Source organism: Uloborus diversus, chromosome 1, assembly GCF_026930045.1.
Source record: "Uloborus diversus isolate 005 chromosome 1, Udiv.v.3.1, whole genome shotgun sequence".
Taxonomy (NCBI): Eukaryota; Metazoa; Arthropoda; class Arachnida; order Araneae; family Uloboridae; genus Uloborus; species Uloborus diversus.
In genome coordinates, this window is record NC_072731.1 from 166,593,387 (window position 1) to 166,611,304 (window position 17,918).

The 17,918-nt window shown below is 32.9% G+C and overlaps 1 protein-coding gene across 1 annotated transcript in view; it reads left to right on the top strand.

Annotated features, from left to right (window-relative positions):
• The first annotated feature begins 219 nt into the window (after positions 1-219).
• LOC129222793 (programmed cell death protein 7-like) overlaps positions 220-17,918 on the top strand; it is a 34,671-nt gene continuing 16,972 nt past the window's right edge. Inside the window, exons 1-2 of the mRNA XM_054857341.1 lie at positions 220-1,266; positions 11,501-11,641. Of these exons, the coding sequence (XP_054713316.1) occupies positions 310-1,266; positions 11,501-11,641 (1,098 nt within the window). The 5' untranslated portion in view covers positions 220-309. The remainder of the gene's footprint in view (positions 1,267-11,500; positions 11,642-17,918) is intronic.

Below are 17,918 nucleotides of genomic sequence, written 5' to 3' on the forward strand. Positions count from 1 at the left end.
AATTCAAATTAATTTTATTCTTTTCTTTAATTACGCATTTTTTTTTTCTTTTTCAATTTTCTCTCCCCATCCTCTTTCTCTATATTTTTGTTTGCTATTGCATGAAGATAAGCCTCTGTCTGTGCCAGAAAAATTATCACTGTAACTGTATCACTTCAATGTTCTCTCATAGAGATTTGGCAACAGTCTTGAATTCATCCTTTATTTACAAAACAAAATTAAAATTTTTAACCTAAATGTCTTCATTGGAAAGAAATTGAGCTCTCTGTGTTGGAATAATTATTCTGTACATTACTAACCTTTTTAAAAATGGAATATTTCAGAAACTCAAACCCTTTAAATGCTCAGCGGAACATGTTTCCTTCCAATCATGGTTTTTCAAATGTGCAAAATAGTCACACCAATGCTTCTTCTAATATTCATCCAACCGTTTTTCGTCAGCAGTTTAATTCTTCAAAATTCAGTGTAAATAATGAATCCCTTGATATTCGTCAGTTTCAAAATACTTCTAGTTCATGTACGAATTCTACCGTTAGAACTCCCTTCAAAACATATTGTAGTGAAATTGTAAAGCCTATGAATAATTCTTCACTTCGCTCATCCTATTTACCCCCGAAACCATCAAATAACTTGCAACTGAATCAGCGATTTCCATTTCGTTGTAATCAGCCACAGTATATGAAAACTGATATTCCACCTCCAGTTCAAAATTCAAATATGCTATCACATACTTTGCCTTCTGCATATCATCCCCATGATCGTAATTTTCATAATATGAACGACCATTCTTCAAATCAAGTAAGACCCATAAATCCTAGTACTATTTCGAATGATATTCAACAGTTGGAAAATAAATTACCTTCTCACATTCCCCTTCCAAATCAGAATATCAGTTGGCCTATAACTCTGCCGCCTAATTTACCACCACCGCCACCTGTATTACCTAGACTACCAGAGTCAGTAAGCTCTACTTTCATTTCAGAAAATAATTGCACTAACTTCAATGATGCTTTGAAACAATTTAGCACGCCTAATATTTCCCCTTATCAAAGGGAGCAGCTTTCCAGCAATTTCCCCCCGATAAGTGCAGATAATTTCCCTCTTCCTCCTTTTTTTCCTCCAATGGTTCCCAGTTCATATGCTCAAGCCTCGAACCCTATGAGTGCCTTTTCTGCTGGATCTGAGAAAGAAAGACAACTGTTAAATTTTGTGAACAAGTTTCATCCAAAAGAAAAAGATCATGTCATCAATAAAAAAAATCTTACTGTAAGTAAACATTTTTCTTGTTTGTAGATCATGCAGGGCTGTGGAGTCGGACTGATTTTGGGGCAATGGATTTGGAGTGGATAGAATACATGCGAACTCCGATTCCTTTGTTTTTTTTCTTTAACTTTCACTGACTTTCCTTGCATTTTTTTTTAAAAACAGACTCCTGATGAGTTCTTTTATGTGTATAAATGCCGACTTATAAATAACTCATTTGTAACCAGCTAGCTACCGAACTTTCTGTAATAGCTACCTATGTGGTCCCCTAGTTAGCTTGTTTTATAATTTTTTTAGCTAATAGTAAACAGTTTTGCTGCCTAACTTTTCTAAGTAATCACTTTCAAATAAACATAATTATGTATTTTTTACTCTGAGCTCAATTACAAAATAGTAAAAGGAATATATCCCCTGAGCAAGTAGACTTGGTTCAAAACCAGACTTACATATATTCAGTAAGTTACTGCCCTATAGCCAGGGCTAAGGAAGAAATACATGAAATACACCGCCAGTTCAGTCAATTCCAGCCGTTCGTCAATTCCATGTTCGCATTTTTTTCTACAACGCCGTTTCAAAACAATAAATCAAACTTTTTCCACATATCATTTCTTTAAAAACATGTTAAGTACATTCAAATGTACTTTTTAGAGCCTCTATATTTTAATTTAGGAATTGTGCTATATATAAAATGAAACATTAAAATATTGTTTTATTTCGACGGATTTTTTCAAAAGAGACAAACTTTCGGCAAAAATTAATTCTGTATGTAATGTACACAGGTTTTAAACTTTTAATTATTCATAGTTGAAATCTTAAAGGTCGTATAATGAGTCCTATTTGTTATTAGATTTGCATAACATGTAGAAATTTTTTTAAACTTCATCATCCTAATACATTTTCTTGTTTCCAATTTAGAAATAACAAAAAATAAAACTTTGCTTTGAAATCATTTTTATTACAGATAATACACTTGTAAAATTTTTCCAGCATACAAGTTAAAAAAGAAAATATTAGAACGGGGCCAGTTTGACTCAAAAAATAAATAAACTTAAATAATCAACTTAAAATTTTACTTTATTGCCTGAAATAAAGGTACATTTTCTCTAAAGATGCAAATTAGCATCTTAAATACAGGGGTGCCCCCCCCTAAGAGCAAGGGCCAACCCCCTAAAAACCATAAATACCCCCCCCCCATATTGGTTTCTTGATGGTTCTTCAATTCTTCATCCTTTTAGTATCACTGAAAACGGAAGTTTCCACACCGTACTACTCTAAACATTGCTTTGTTTCAGTGCAACTATTCCGCATTTTTCATTAGTTTCTTCATTCTTCGTTTTAATGTTCATGAGATATTATGGCACCAAAGCGTGCATTATTAAATTATTAATACACTGTAACTATATTATTGTTTTATTTACATGTCTCTCTCCCATTGACCATTAATTTTGTACATCGTAACAGAGTTTTATGTTGAATAATACAGCTTTTTTATGCAAGAAATGGTAATATATAGTTAAGAAATGGTTCAAAATAGTGTGAGAGGTGTTTACAAATGCCTGAGGTTTTTTAGTGTGTTTCTAAAAATCCGAATTCATACATTTTTCTACTACGCTAAATTTCAACTTACGCGAGAGGAGTAGTGGAATGCATTCCTCCCGCAAGTCGGAACTTGACTGTATTTTAATTGGCTCTCCTCTGATATGCCCCCCTCTTGGCGAGATTTTAATTTTTCGCTCGATACGAAAATCGCCAATAAGGCGATAACTTGGCAACCCTGGTTTTGCAACTTGAACGCTGGAAAGTAGTTTCTCGAAGTTTGTCTTTTTGCACGTGTATGTGTGGTAGGAGGTAGGTGCTCATATGTTTCGCTCTTAGGGAGATTTTAAGTTGAATACTCTAAAATAAAGTTTCAATTCAAACTTTATTTTAGAGTATTCTTTTTCTTGTTGTTTTTTAATGTTAATTTAGTTGAATTTTCTATTTTAATTATGAGTTCGGTTTGTGATGTTGTCCAAATGTATCAATTGAAATTTTTGAATGAATCTTCTTTTTCTTTTTCGTCAGGTCGTCCAACGTTTGGACGTACCGGAGTCCTAAATAGATTTTTTATATTTAAACTAATTGAAAATAAAGAGGTTTTTTTAGAATTTCTAAGGGAAATTGGTTTACTTAAGAATGAAATGTTATGTTCTAGATGTAATTCTGTTATGAAAATTAAAAAAACTAAAAAATGTTCAGATGGGTTAATTTTTTTTTGTAGAAAGGTTATTGGGGGTGTTGTTTGTGGAAAAGAAAAAACGATCAGGAGTGGGTCATGGTTTAGTTCTAGCAAGTTGAAAATAGAGGAGATTTTTTTGATAACATATGAGATTTTAATTGGGACCAAAACTGCTGATATTGAAAGTCAATATTTTTTTTCATCACAAACTTTAGCCGATTGGCGAAATTATATTAATGAAGAAATATTAAATTACATTGAATTAAAATCTGAACAAATATTCCTAAGAGCGGAACATATGTGCACTGCCTCACGTGAGGAAGTAAAAGAAAAGTAAAAAAGGTAAGTGAACATATTTTGAATTATTGTGTTTTTAGTGTGTTTCTGGTAGTTTGTATTTTGGTCTGGTTGGCATTTTTGTAGCACAAAAATGGTGTTAATTTCACATAAAATCTGTGACTTTATTGTATACTGAACGGAGGAGATCTGTGACTTATATCCGACTGTGATGTATATTAAAAGTCGGAGGGATAACGGACCGAGCGGCAGCGAGGTCCTGGCGAGCCCGAGGTCTCATAGTACTTTCGTAATGAGACCGAGGCAGGGCCGGCGAGCCGAGGTCTCATTACGAAAGTACTATGAGACCGAGGGCTCGTATCCCGGAGAAACAACGGAAAAAAAATTAATGCATTAATTTCATTAAATAATTAATGACATAATTTGAATTTTTCCTGTTGGCGCTAAAAAAGCATCGCTAAGAACGATGTATGACATATGACGTCATACATAGTTTTCTTGGCGACGCTTTTTTGGCGCCAACAGGAAAAAGTCGCCAAGAGGGGGGTATATCAGATTTGTTCCTTTTAATTTTCAACACGGCCGCTCCTCCAGCTTCAAGCGCTTTGATATGAACCATTTCAAGGTCGACTTTTCACTTCAGCGTGTTAAAGCAGAGAGAGTGAGAGAGAAATTATTGGCAACATACCATCAGCAGATTTGCAAAGGGGAGGGGGGGGGGACGCGGCGGAATGCCAGAAGCTAGGTTTGAAGAGGGAATGGTCGACAGGACGTGATTTTGGATCTAGTTTTCTGTGACATGGAAGGTTCTGTTCAGGGGTTATGTGTAGGAGAACACATTGGAGATAGTGACCACAACAGTATTAGGTTTGGGATTAAATTTGATATGCACATAGTAGAAAATTTTAGGTTTGTGCCCAATTTCAGAAATACTGATTTTGTGACACGTAGGCATAGTTTGAAAGCAGTTTTTTCTTCCAGATTGGACAATAGCGATGTGAATCTTCAGTGGGCAGAGTTTAAGGAAAATCTAGCGAAAATGGTTGGGGACCATGTTTCCTTTAAGAGAAATGGTGTCTACACTAAAATTTGGCCAATGTGGTTCTCCAGGGAAACTAAAGACGCTGTAAATTACAAGCAAGCCGCTTTTCATAGATTTAAAGAAACTGGTCACAGTGCAGATAGGCTCCAATATTGTAAGGCAAGGCGTAAATTTAAGTATTTGGTACGGATTCAGAAAAAAGAGTTGGAGCCATCAGCGGATTTAGGACTAATTTCCTGGGGGGGGGGGGGGGGGGGGGGGCAGGATCTTTTTTTTTAACAACATTTTTAATTGCCCCCCCCCCCCCATGTTTTTGTCTGTTTTCCTGTGATGAATAAGGCCATGCTTTACCTTTTCTTTTGTGTGTCATTTTCATTAATGTGTGTTTTCATGCTGTCCTTTTTGAATTGACCTTAAGAAGGGTGACTGGTATCAAGAGTTACGCAGGGCTCCCTTTTAAGTTGCATATAGAATATCTCCAATTTTAGGGGGTCCGGAGGTTTCTCCCCCGGAGGATATTTTGTAAAATGGATATAAAATTCTGTATTTTGAAGCCTTATAAGGGTTAATTGGGTAGACAAAAATCCCAGGAAAATATAGACAATTTTTTTTAAAAGAAGTTTTATGATTTAAATGTGCTTTGTGATGTAAGTTAATACTTTAAAAGAAATGGTGTACAGATTTAGAAAATAAATAACATGAGAGTAACATACTACTTATTTGAACAATTCCTAGTTTATATACTTGATAAGAAATAAAATTGAAGCACACTTTGATCAGGAGTTTCAAAGACTTGTTTAATTATTTTCAAGGTTTGGTTGGTTAGATTGGGTGTTTTGGCACAAGAGCCCTAGTAGGTTATACTGCGGCAATTCTTTTCAAGGATTTTAGAGCATTTAATAATTTAAGGCAACTCATTTGCACTTTCCAGTCTCTGAAATTGAGTACTAGGTTATACAGTTGTACAGTATTGTTCAAACTTAGTAAAAAAAACAGCTATTTTAAGTTTAAAAGAAAAAATAAACTACAGAATTCTCATTACAATAATCTTTTTTGAAATTATAAGCAGTGCAGAAAACGAAAAGGAATGGAGGTAGTGCATCATTTTTTTTCTGGGCTAAACAGATCAACAATATGCAGTAGAAGCAAGATAAAAGCAATCAATACAAAAGAATTTCCAAAATACTGCATTTGGGATTAAATAAATAGCAAGATATGAAACATGTGAGTAGGGCTCGACCGATGGCATTTTTTGGCCGATGGGCCGATGCCGATTGTTGGCCGATTGTTCAAAGATGGCCGATGGCCGATTGTTTTCCTCCTAAGGCCGATTGCCGATGGCCGATGCCGTTGGCCGATGGCAAAAAAAAAAAAAAAAAAATCAGACAGAAATAAATTGATAAGATTGTCAGGGATTTAAAGGATCATTGATTCATTTCACTTTACTTCCTTTCTACAAATAAAGAATTGTAATCACAAAAAAAAAAACATTTCGATCTAAATTTCTATTTTACTATCACCAAATTTATACTTCACAAGTTTTTTCGGCACATCTGTATATACATATGTACCTAAGAATATATAGATAACCAAATATCCATTTTGAACGCCTCCTCAGTTAATTATCTCAAATTCTCTTGTGATGTCTTCATGCGCGTAAACTTGCGTCACTCAAAAACGTTATGAAATAGTAAATTGAAAACTCATACGTACGTAGTATGATCTAAAAGTTCGAGGTAAAGTTGTATAAAACCTAACCCTGAATAGTTCACATTACCGAAGCATATATCTATCTACAAAATAGTCACCTTGAACAATTATGCACTTCTGCCAACGTTCGTATTGCTTTTAGAAGCACTCCTGGAAGACATTTTTCGCAAATTCCTGTAAGGCCTCTTGCGCTGCTGCTTTAACTTCATCGTGGGGAAAAAGGCGACTTTCATGTTGAGGATGCATGGCTCGATTGGTCAATACTCTGATATGACAAACAAATAACATAACGTTTCGTCGGACTTAGCTCCGTGTGACTTTTACCTGTTCCCAGCAAAAAAACATTTGCACAGACGCCGCTTTTTTCCGTCAGGAGAAGATGAAGCTGCATCATAGAAGGTAGCGAAAAATGGCTTCCAGGAGTGTTTCCAAAAGTTACATGAACACTGGCAGAAGTACATAGTCTCTTAAGGCGACCTTTTGAAGGTGGATGTGCTTCGGTAATGTCAACTATTCTGGGTAAGACTTTATACAGTTTGTCCCCGAACTTTTGCATCGTACTACGTACAATCTGTATAGGGTGTAGTTATGCTTCTCCTTTTTTGACTGCTGTATGATGAAAGAGAAAGAACAATAGCCAAAAAAAGAAGGAAGAAAAACAAAGAGACTTTAATAACCAATTGATTTGTTTTTTTTTTTTTAAATTGAGCATATAACTAAGATTTCAGTAATGTTGTAATAATGTATGGATTTAGGTACACTAAACATAGTTAAAAAAAAAAATTAAATTACGTTGTTTAATCATTCAGAAAAAAAATTAAGAATAGAACTATGAAACCGTCAACAAATTACGCAATTAAAGTGGAAAGATTGCGCGTAGACATTTTTTAGTCATCAAATTAAACAAAAAAGGTAACAGATAAATTACAATATTAAATCAAAATAGTAATATTTTTATACTTATTTAAAATTTATGAATAGAAAAGTTTGCATTTTTCATAAAAGCTATAACAGTGACATACATTTTGCTGAAAAAAAAAGCCATGAAAAGAGCAAGGTTCTTAAAACGCAGGTACAATAAACAAACTCAATATTTACACCAAGTTAATAACAATACATATACTACTTGATCTGATGTTTGCACACATAGTATTGAACAATTTGATTGTTTAATCTTTTATGAAGCTTTACAAACAAGTTAAAATTATATTTTTCAATTTAACAATAATTTTCTGAAATTTGAAAAATTGCATAATAGAAAATCCTTGAAACTTTTCAATAAAAAACGAAAATAACTTATTCATTGATTTTATATAAACACATAAAAATAGTTACTTACAACAGAAAAAAAATCAATCGCTATTAATGATGCAAAAAAGATGGCAATTTACGAAATATAGGTGAAACAAGTATGATAAATACGCAAAATGACATTTCTTGACCAAAATAAATAATCGCTAAATATTTAAGAAATGCTTGAAACGACGAGGTAGGGTTAGGGGGGTCACCCTCTGATTTTGGAGTAAATCACACTTCGGCGCCAACCTCTGCCTCATTTTTTTAGTACAGAACAGCTACCACCCGCGCCTCGGAAGAGTTTCTGAATTTACTTCAGCACTTCCGGAAAAAAAAAAAAAGATCAAAAGTCCCTTTGATTTCCAAATTATGTCACCATTCAAAACGTCTTTAATCAATTTCTTACATTAATGCCCTAAATTCTTTCTAAACAATAGATAAAGTTTGAAAAAAAAATCTCTAATTTTATGAATGGTGTTAGTTTTAAACAACTCAGAAATACAACTATAGTTTAATTTCAGAAATTGAGGGAGTGGGAGGAGGGGCACGCAAGTGTTCCCGGAAATTCAAAAAATAGTCGTAAAAATGGAGTTCAAAATAATCATAAACATTGAGCAGAAAACCCTTTCAAAACTTGCACTCGAGTTTGTTTTGACGTGCAATGGCGGATTTAAAATACAGCAAATGTTGCAATTGTGCGAGAGGCCCCATAACCATAGGGCTACCGAATGAGTTACAAAAATGCGAATGATAAATGTTTTACAACTTCTGTGATCCCCAAAATGTATTTCGACGGGCCCCAAACTTGTAACTCCGCCGAAGCGATACAGAAAAGACTGCATTACTGTGATTCATATTACAAATATCGAAAAATTAAAAAATTACCGTCGGTTCAACGGGAATCTAATAAAATGACACAAAAATCGGTTTCGCCATCTCATATTTGTTTCCATAGTCTCCAATTCGGCAATATATCACCAAATGATCGTCAGTCTGAGACGCTATATTAGTTTTGCATTGAAATAAGTAATTAATAGCCACAAAAAATGAGTAAACAGGCTTTTCAGAACACCCGATTGAAAACAAAAAGGGAAGTGCACAACTGGAACGTCCGCAGACCCCACATACGAAACTTTAACCTTCTACAGATTATCATTTTTGAGTTATGACTTATGACAGATACATAGGTACATCCTGCTGCAAGAAACAACGCAATAATTAACTTGTTTGGTACCTGAATGTAGTATTAAAAACTCTTCTTGGGATGACTAAAAATAGAAATTCATACTGAAATTTAAGTAAATAATTTTATATGAAAACAACAACTCCATTTACTTTGTATTAAAAAGTAAAACCGCAAAGGTTCTTTTTTTTCAAAAACATCGGCCAATTCCATCGGCTTTTCGATGTTTTTTAAGGCCGATGGGCCGATGTTTCCCGCAAGTTAGCATCGGCCGCCGATGCCGATGCCAATGGCTAAATTGTTGAACCATCGGGGCCGATGCATCGGTCGAGTCCTACATGTGAGTCAGAAAAATTTATTTCAAGCAATATGTTACAAACGTAAGAACCATGATTTTTACTTTTTTGATGCAGGATTTAGCAAGGAGCTGAATTTGATATTTTGGCATTCCTTCCCCTACCATTTGTTGGAAATTTTAAAATTTAAGGTTTGTAGCCACACATTTCCAAATATTCAAGGCTTTCAAGCTCTTGAAAATGAAATTAGTTTTTTCAAGCACTTTCCATTTTTTAAGGAGCAAATGATGCATTTTTTTGCAAGTTACGGGCGCACTTCAAAGTAGTGGCCCTAAGCCATAACTTGTTTATCTTATAGGCAAATCCTTCCCTGTATGTAATTTACTCTTACCTGCAGATTTTTGTAATTTTTACGAGAATTTGTCAGTTTTTACGGTTAAAGGATTTTCACAATTTTACCAATCTAAACGTGTGAATTCAGAAGGTTCTTCAAAATCTTTCGTCTGTAACAACACAAAATATTTAGTTTTTGAAATCACGCAAATTGAAAATAAACATTCTGAAAAGAAAGAAAACAAATTATAACAAGTAGATCGTTCTGTTAGCGCAAATGGAGGAGGAGGGTTTCCTTTGTTTTAGGTTCTAACTTGTAAAAATAATCGTCAATTATTATAAGTGTTGCAGCTGAATGCATAGCTCGTTTAGCCTATATTTCCATTTATATACTTGCCCAAATGGTTTTCAGTCAAATAGTGAATTTAGACATATTTTCAGCACCCTAGTGGCAGCTGTACTATTTGTATTTAATGTTCTTTTTTTTATTTTTTTTTCTCCCATCAGAAAAGGACATTCGCTAATCTCTTCATTTTCATTGAACTATTCAAAAAAAAAAAAAAATTTTTTTTTGGTCTTAAAATTTTGGAAGATGTAATGTTACTACATGAAGTCCTCCCAAAACTGGGGGGGCATTGCCCTCTATGCCCCCCCTTATAAATCTACCCATGCCCTTCTGAACTATTCAACAAAGAAAAAAAATAATTTTTTAAAAATTTTTTGGAAAATTTGTTGTGACTATATAAAGTCCTCCCAAAACTGGGGGGGGGGGGGCATTGCCCCCCTCTGCCCCCCCGCCCATGGTTGGAGCAAAGACTGGCAGATAACATAAACAGGAATCCCAAAAGGTTTTTTGCATACGCTAATTCGGGGAAAGTTCGAAATAGTCATATTGGGCCACTGGTTGACGAGCACAGAATTTTAATTCAGGATGATGGTGATATTGTTAATGTTCTTAATAACTTTTTCGAGTGTTTTTAAGGATAATTGTATCTCAACAGTTGACATCAACAAGACACAAGCTATAGTACAGCTTGAGGACTTTGTATTTTCCAGGGATGACGTTTTACTTCATTTGAAAAAAATTAAAAAAAGACTAAGGCTACGGGACCAGATAATATTTATCCAAAAATTTTAGTTGAATGCGCAGAGGAATTAGCAGATGTAATTGTAAATATTTTCAATGCGTCTTATAACTCAGGGACAGTGCCAGAGGACTGGAAGCTGACTAACATTACACTGCTCTTCAAGAAAGGGTCTAAAGGGAGTGCGGGAAATTATAGACCTGTGAGTCTAACTTCGGTAGTTTGCAAAATTTTTGAAACATTGATAAAAATTAAGATAGTAAATTTTTTAGAGACTAATAATCTATTGACTAGTTTTCAGTACTGTTTCAGGAAAGGTAAATCTTGTGCAACTAATTTATTACATTTCTAGGACAAAGTCACCATGGCTTTGGACAATAAGAAGCCTGTAGATGTTGTTTACATTGATTTTCAAAAAACTTTCGATAAGGTACCACATTTTGCTCTACTTAGCAAATGAGCTGATATAGGAATAGGAGGGAACACTTTCCTTTGAGTAAAAAACTGGCTGACCGGAAGGAAACAAAGGGTGCCTGTATTTCTTTGATTAAATCATAACTAAATAATTTAAGACCAATACAAATTATTCTATAATATTTTAATCTATTTATGAAGATCTATGAAGTTGAACTTTAATTTTGATGTGCTCAATCAGAAAATTTGCATATCTGTAATTTGGTGTTCTCTGCACTTTCCGGATAGTTGAATTGTTACTGTAAGAATTCGAAAAATATTACATTTTTGTTATTGAAACTGAAAGGTGTTTTCGTTTTGCAGGTTGTGGAATTTCGTTCTGCCCTTAAGATAGGTCTTACGTTGTTAAAAATTTTATCAGAAACAAAAAACACTTTGATGAAACTTTTGGAAAGTGATGAAGATCAGTGGAATTCATGTGCAAAAAATGCTTTACAGCTTCAGGTGAGAAATTTTAATGTGTGAAGAATGTTTCTATTGTAATATCTGACATTTTTACAAAGCTTTTTATACACTAGGCAGTTTTTCAAATGCAAAATAGGCATTTGAACAAAACGGTTACACTGCCATGAAATGATTGTACTCTCAGTTTCACAAATGTGTCAGGAACAACTTAGCTCTCTGTTTTTTCTTTTTGTAAAATCTGGGTAAACAGCTAATTTTTTTTTAAAAATAAATGCTCTTATCTCAATTACATAGTTTATGTATGACATCCAAAAAAAAAAAGTAAAATTTTAACATTTGCCTATTCATCTGGATGTTATTTATTCTATGCAAATATGCAATCATTCTTTGTATGAAAATATTTAGTAATTGAAGCTATATTTTTTTCTCTTCTTTTTTTTTTTGTTGTTTTTCACTTGAAAATACTTTTTCTATATTTAATCAAAAGAAGAGTATATGGTTTAATTTATATCTAGCTGCCATAAATATATCATAAGTGTTTCAAATCCTCATGATGCTTTGGGGAAAAAATTGATTTAAAATTTTTCTCTAAATCAATGCATTGATATCGTACCAACTACGAAACCAAGCTCCGATGTACAGACACTGATCCATGACCATTTCTGTTTAAATTTCTAATTTTTTACAACAATGATGTGAAGAATTTGTTACAGGAAAATTTTCAAACAAACACTGTTGGAACTATCAGGCAGGAATTGTAAATTTCATTTTGACTCTTGACGGAAAATATAATGATGAATGATGTTTAGTATATAATCTCACAAAAAAAGCAAAGTTTAACACTAGAATTATGGTGGTCTTCTCATACCTAGAAATACAACGGGGGTCCTTTTGACCCTCCGTCTGTATTTCTAGGTAGAACTAAAGGTAGGAAGTAGGTAGAACTAGTTAAGCCTACACAGATTTCTGAGAAGAAATCTGTGTAGTTCCATGCATAATGTGATACATTTGTGAAAATTAGTTACAAATAAACATATATTTTTATTAAATACAGTTTATTTAAAGGATATCGAGATTTGAATTATATGTTAATGAAGTATTTGAAAAGACATTAAAATAACCAGTGCTGTTTCAGTTGCATTTCAGAAACTAACAGCTAATGCTCCCTTTTATGTGCAAAAATTTTATGAATGCTTCAAATTCTTGCAATATGTTCCATGAGGCATTTTTAAGTTTCTGCTCTGTTTCAGCATCAATAAATGCATTTGATTTCTTTTTTTTTTCTCAAAGGGTCAAACTGACACTGTCCCATGCTTCTAGTTATAAACCCTATAGTTTCAGTTAAAAATACAAAACAATTTTTTTGAAAACTATATTATTACATAGCACAATGATTTAGAAAAAGTCAAGAAAGAAAAATACTGAGGAGCAGTTAGCAAAATTCTTGTGATTGGGGTCAAAATGTCCCCTCCCGTAATTCTAGTAATAAAGGGTAAAGTAGTAACAAATTGCTGCCATGTATGATGTTACAAGGAACCACCTTTTAAATGCCAGAATATGTGAGTTTGTGTATGGAATACATGACTTTGCTCCATAAGCTCATATCTTGTTTTCATTGAATAGATAGGGTCATTGTAATAGCAAAACACACATCTGCAATACTTATTGCTACCTTATGCTTTTAACGCATTTTTTCTGATAATGTCTTGCTGGTGCTATAATTTATTTTGTAAGTATTTCACATAATATATACAGTGGAAGCTTGATAACTCGACACCCCAAGGGAACATGAAAATATGTCGACTTAAACAGATGTCGACTTACTGAGGTTCTATACTTTTTAATTCCTAACGAGTTTCTGTATCCATCCCTTAATGCTTGACATTCGCATTATAAAAATTAATTCTAGTAAATGAATTTTCTTTTCTTTTTTTGAAACCTATATAATAAAATCACTAATGTTATTTGGATTCCTCAAGAGGCAATATATCAATAATCCATAAGTTTTGAAAAGAGATAAAAGCATCTGTCAGTCATGTAAGAAGTTCTGCTCACACTTTTTTGAAAAATATGTCACGGTGCCTCTCTAGAGGACTTCCCTGGGTACATTTGGGTGATTCCGCAGTATTTGGCTTCAGAGCTTCAAAAACTTTTTTTTTACTTTTACTGAAGTGTTATACATCATTTTAAAGCTTAAAATCTCTACATTTAAATTTTATTAAAATAATATTATTTTTACCCCCAAAAAACTTACTGAGCTTTTATTATGGACTTGCTGAAAAGTCTGTTACGTACGGGACATTTTATTTTTAACTATAACTCAAAAAATATTTTACTTTAATTCAAAGTTCCTATAATTTATTAAACCTCTACAATAGTAGCATTAAATGAAGTAATAAGAAGCATATTTAAAAAATGTTTAGTTATAAATTTTCAATATTTTTTATTCTTTTTGTTCCATACGTAACAATTTTAAGCTTATTTTTAATCTTATTACCAATAATACTGATGACAACAAAACAGTTTTTTGTTTTCTCTTCAACTATTGAACCAACTTCTTAATTTATTCAATTAAAATGTTCTAACTGTTAATTTAGAACCAGGAGATAATAATTAAAAATGTGTTGCGTACGGGACAAATCTGTTACGTACAGGACAAAAGCAGAATTTTAATTTCAAATTTGAATAAAATATAATTTTTAGATATATATTGGAATATTGCTTCATAGATGGCAGTACCAGCTATAACCAGTGTAAAAATGAACACATGTGCTTAACTAGAGCTACCATTAGTTGGAATATAGAATGCTTGAAAAATTGGAAAAGAAACTTAGGAATCATAACTTATCAGTTATTTAACTTCAAAAAGTTATATATGTATGATTATTTATTACACAATAGGTATTTAAATACATTTTGATTATATTTTTGATTTTAATATAAAGTATATTAGAATAATTATAATTTATAAAAGTTAATTATGGCTCCTACTTCAAAAGAGAGAGTTGGAAAACACAGACTGAAAAGAAAAAATGATGTAGATAACTGTTTGGCTGATAAAATCAAAGAAAGGGAAAGAATTAGAAGATACAGGGAGAAGAAAAAGTCCACTATGACTAAAAAAGAATTTTATCAACAAAGGAAATATGAAACTGAAAGAAAAAGAGCACAAAGAGCTCAGGAAAAAGAAATTGAAAGAAGCAAGAGATGTCAAAATATGACTGTACATGAAGAACAACCTTCAAATTCTATGATGATGACACCACAAGTTTTAGGTAAAGCTTTACAGCGTGTCTGAAGTGTATTACCATCAACACTAACCAAACAAATACCAATTCTTAAAAATGTTATAAAAAATTGGTCACCAGGAAAAATTAAGGTACTTTCAAAGGAAATTAACATTAAATGTGTTGAGGGAGTTAATAAAGAGAAGGATGTTAGAAAAAAAAAAAAAAAAAGGACAGATGCACTTACCAAAAAACCAAAAACAGGAAGTGATAGATTTTTACAGACAAGATTCCATCAGTAGAATTTTGCCAGGAAAAAAAAAGAATATGTTTCTGTAAAAGACCTTGTTTCAGGCAAAAGAACAAAGTATCAAAAACGAATATTAATAATGAAGCTAAAGGAAGCACATCAACTGTTTAAAGAAGAAGCTAATTTATCCATAGGGTTTAGTACATTTGCGGAACTTCGTCCTGCTGAAGTATTTCCAGTATCCCAGAGAGATCACGAAGTTTGTATGTGCATGCAACATGAAAATGTTGAGATGCTGTTAGAAGATCTCAATAAAATTACCAACTAATGCAGAAACTGCAGTGAAAGAAACGATATGCTGCTTCAACTTAAATGACAGCAAATCATTAAATTGTTGCAGCAGAAATTGCAAAGAATGTGGTGTGGACTCTTGGACAAGCAAGACAATCAATTGTGATAACTTGGACGAAGAAATGGATATCCAATTTTATCAATGGAAGTGAATTGAAGGAAAAATGAAAAAAGAACTAGTTGTTTGTGACTTACTCCAGGCAAAAGAACTGGTTAGCCTTTTAAAACCTTTTGCCATGCATGCATGTTTATACCACCCAAAAGCAGTTTGCTGAATTCAAATATCTAAAAGAAAATCTTAAAGCTCAAAATGTAATTATTCATGATGACTTCGCTGAAAATTTTACTTTGAAGCAACAAGGAGAGATTATGGCAGCTCATTGGAACTCATCCCAAGTGACTATATTTACGTGTATTATGTACTATAAAAACAGCGAAACTCTGGAGCTGAAACATAAAAACTATGTTGTTGTTTCTGATGACTTAAACCACACTAAGGATGCAGCATTTGCTTTCAATTATACAATAATTGAAAAAATTAAACGGACCCTGACATTTAGTCATATTCATTTCTGGTCTGATAACTGTGGGGCGCAATTTAAAAACAGATATAATATGCAAAATTTAATGCTCCACATGCATTATTATGGTGTTTCAGCAGACTGGAACTTTTTTGGAACTGCACATGGAAAAGGTGCAGTGGATGGTTTAGGGGCAGTGGTAAAAAGGAACATTTGGCTCGGCATATTACGGAAGCATTATATAATAAATACAGCAATGGAATTTTTTGAAGCTGCCAAAAAGGAGACACCCCATATAAATATCAAATACATAAGTGAAGATGATATTCAAATGTGTATTGTAAAGAATGGTTTACGTGAAAAGTGGGAAATGGCCACCTCAATATCGGGAATTCACCGGATTCATTTCGCCCAACTAATTAGCTCAGACACTCTTGGCATTTGGATGAATTCTTCTTTTTCCCATAAAAAAAATCCTGATGGAGAAATCAAAATGTTGGGTCCGGTAGAATCTAGATCAGTTGCACAGAGCGTTTCTGTGTCAATTGAAAAGTCAGACTGGGTGTCAGTCTTATATGATGATAATTGGTGGCCAGGGGTGGTAGAAGATATAGACAACCAGTATTTGTATGTATCCTTCATGAAACCTGCGGGACACAACAAATTTTTCTTTCCGCAAGTTCCAGAAAAGGATAGAATCTTTAAAAAAAATATTTTGGCAAAACTTAGCAATGCACCTAATTCAATTAATAGCCGCGGACATTTTTCACTACCAGTAGAAGAGGTCAAAAAGATTGAACACATTATTAATGTCTTAGGACTAATATAAAAAAATGTTTCAGATCTGCAGTAATTTATACTGTGTAAATGTACTGGTTTATTTTTTAATGTTTCTTCTTTTTCAAATGTAGACTAGAATTTATTAATTTAAACAGAAAAACAATTAAAATATTCAAGAAAATTTTATTTATTTTTATTTAAACTAGTTAAATAATAAATTTATTAAGTTCACAAGATTTAGGCTCATTTTAGATAAAAATTCTTCATAGAACTGAGATCTCAATTCATAAGTCCCGTACGTAACAAACAGCCTTGTCCCGTACGTAACAAAAATAATTAGTTTTTATTAATTAATGAGACATTTTTCAGAAATAACTAAAGAGGTAATTGTTAGCAGGTATATTTCTGCTTTCACTCACTATATTTATTTGTAAAAATATTTGATAAATTCAGAGCAAAGTCCAATTGACTGAAGGTACTTAAAAAAAATTTTTGTGATGTCCCGTACGTAACAAAACTTTATTATTTTTTTAAAAAATAACAAATAGCTAAAATAAAAATATATTTTACTGAGTATACAAGTTGTATATAATGCATTAAAAATAGTTACAAAGTACCTACTTTAATTGTTGTCAATGAAAAAACTACTATTATCTTAAACTTTTGCTGTGAAATGTCCCGTACGTAACATGTGAATACTGTGGAATGACCCATTTATCCTACTCTTTCCTAGCTTTTTAGAATTGTACTACAGTGCAGAGCGTGGGGGCTGACTCCCCTGGATAAAAGGTGGAATTCTTTAAAAGAGCTTTCCAGAAAAGGATGGACTAACTAAGAAACCGCAGCATAAAATTCTGAGAAAAGGTCAATAGGAAAGATTGTTGGTAGCAAAAATCGAACTAGATTAGCAGTTGGATGGTCGACTCATAGGGATTCCAGTAAATGTGTGTCAAGTTAGAGAGGATTTTGCCCATCGAAATCAGCATTGGGTCAAGCATAAGAAAAACAAGTGTTGAGTTACTGGGATTGTCAAGTTTTTTCCGTATGACTGTGGTGCTTTTAAGAAACTTTTTAACAAATTCTCATACGTAATATTTAGTAGTTGACAGTTCTGCTTTATCAAATTGAAGTTTTTCAAATCTATGCTTAATAAGAATATTTTGGCAGCTAAACTAAAAATGCTAGGA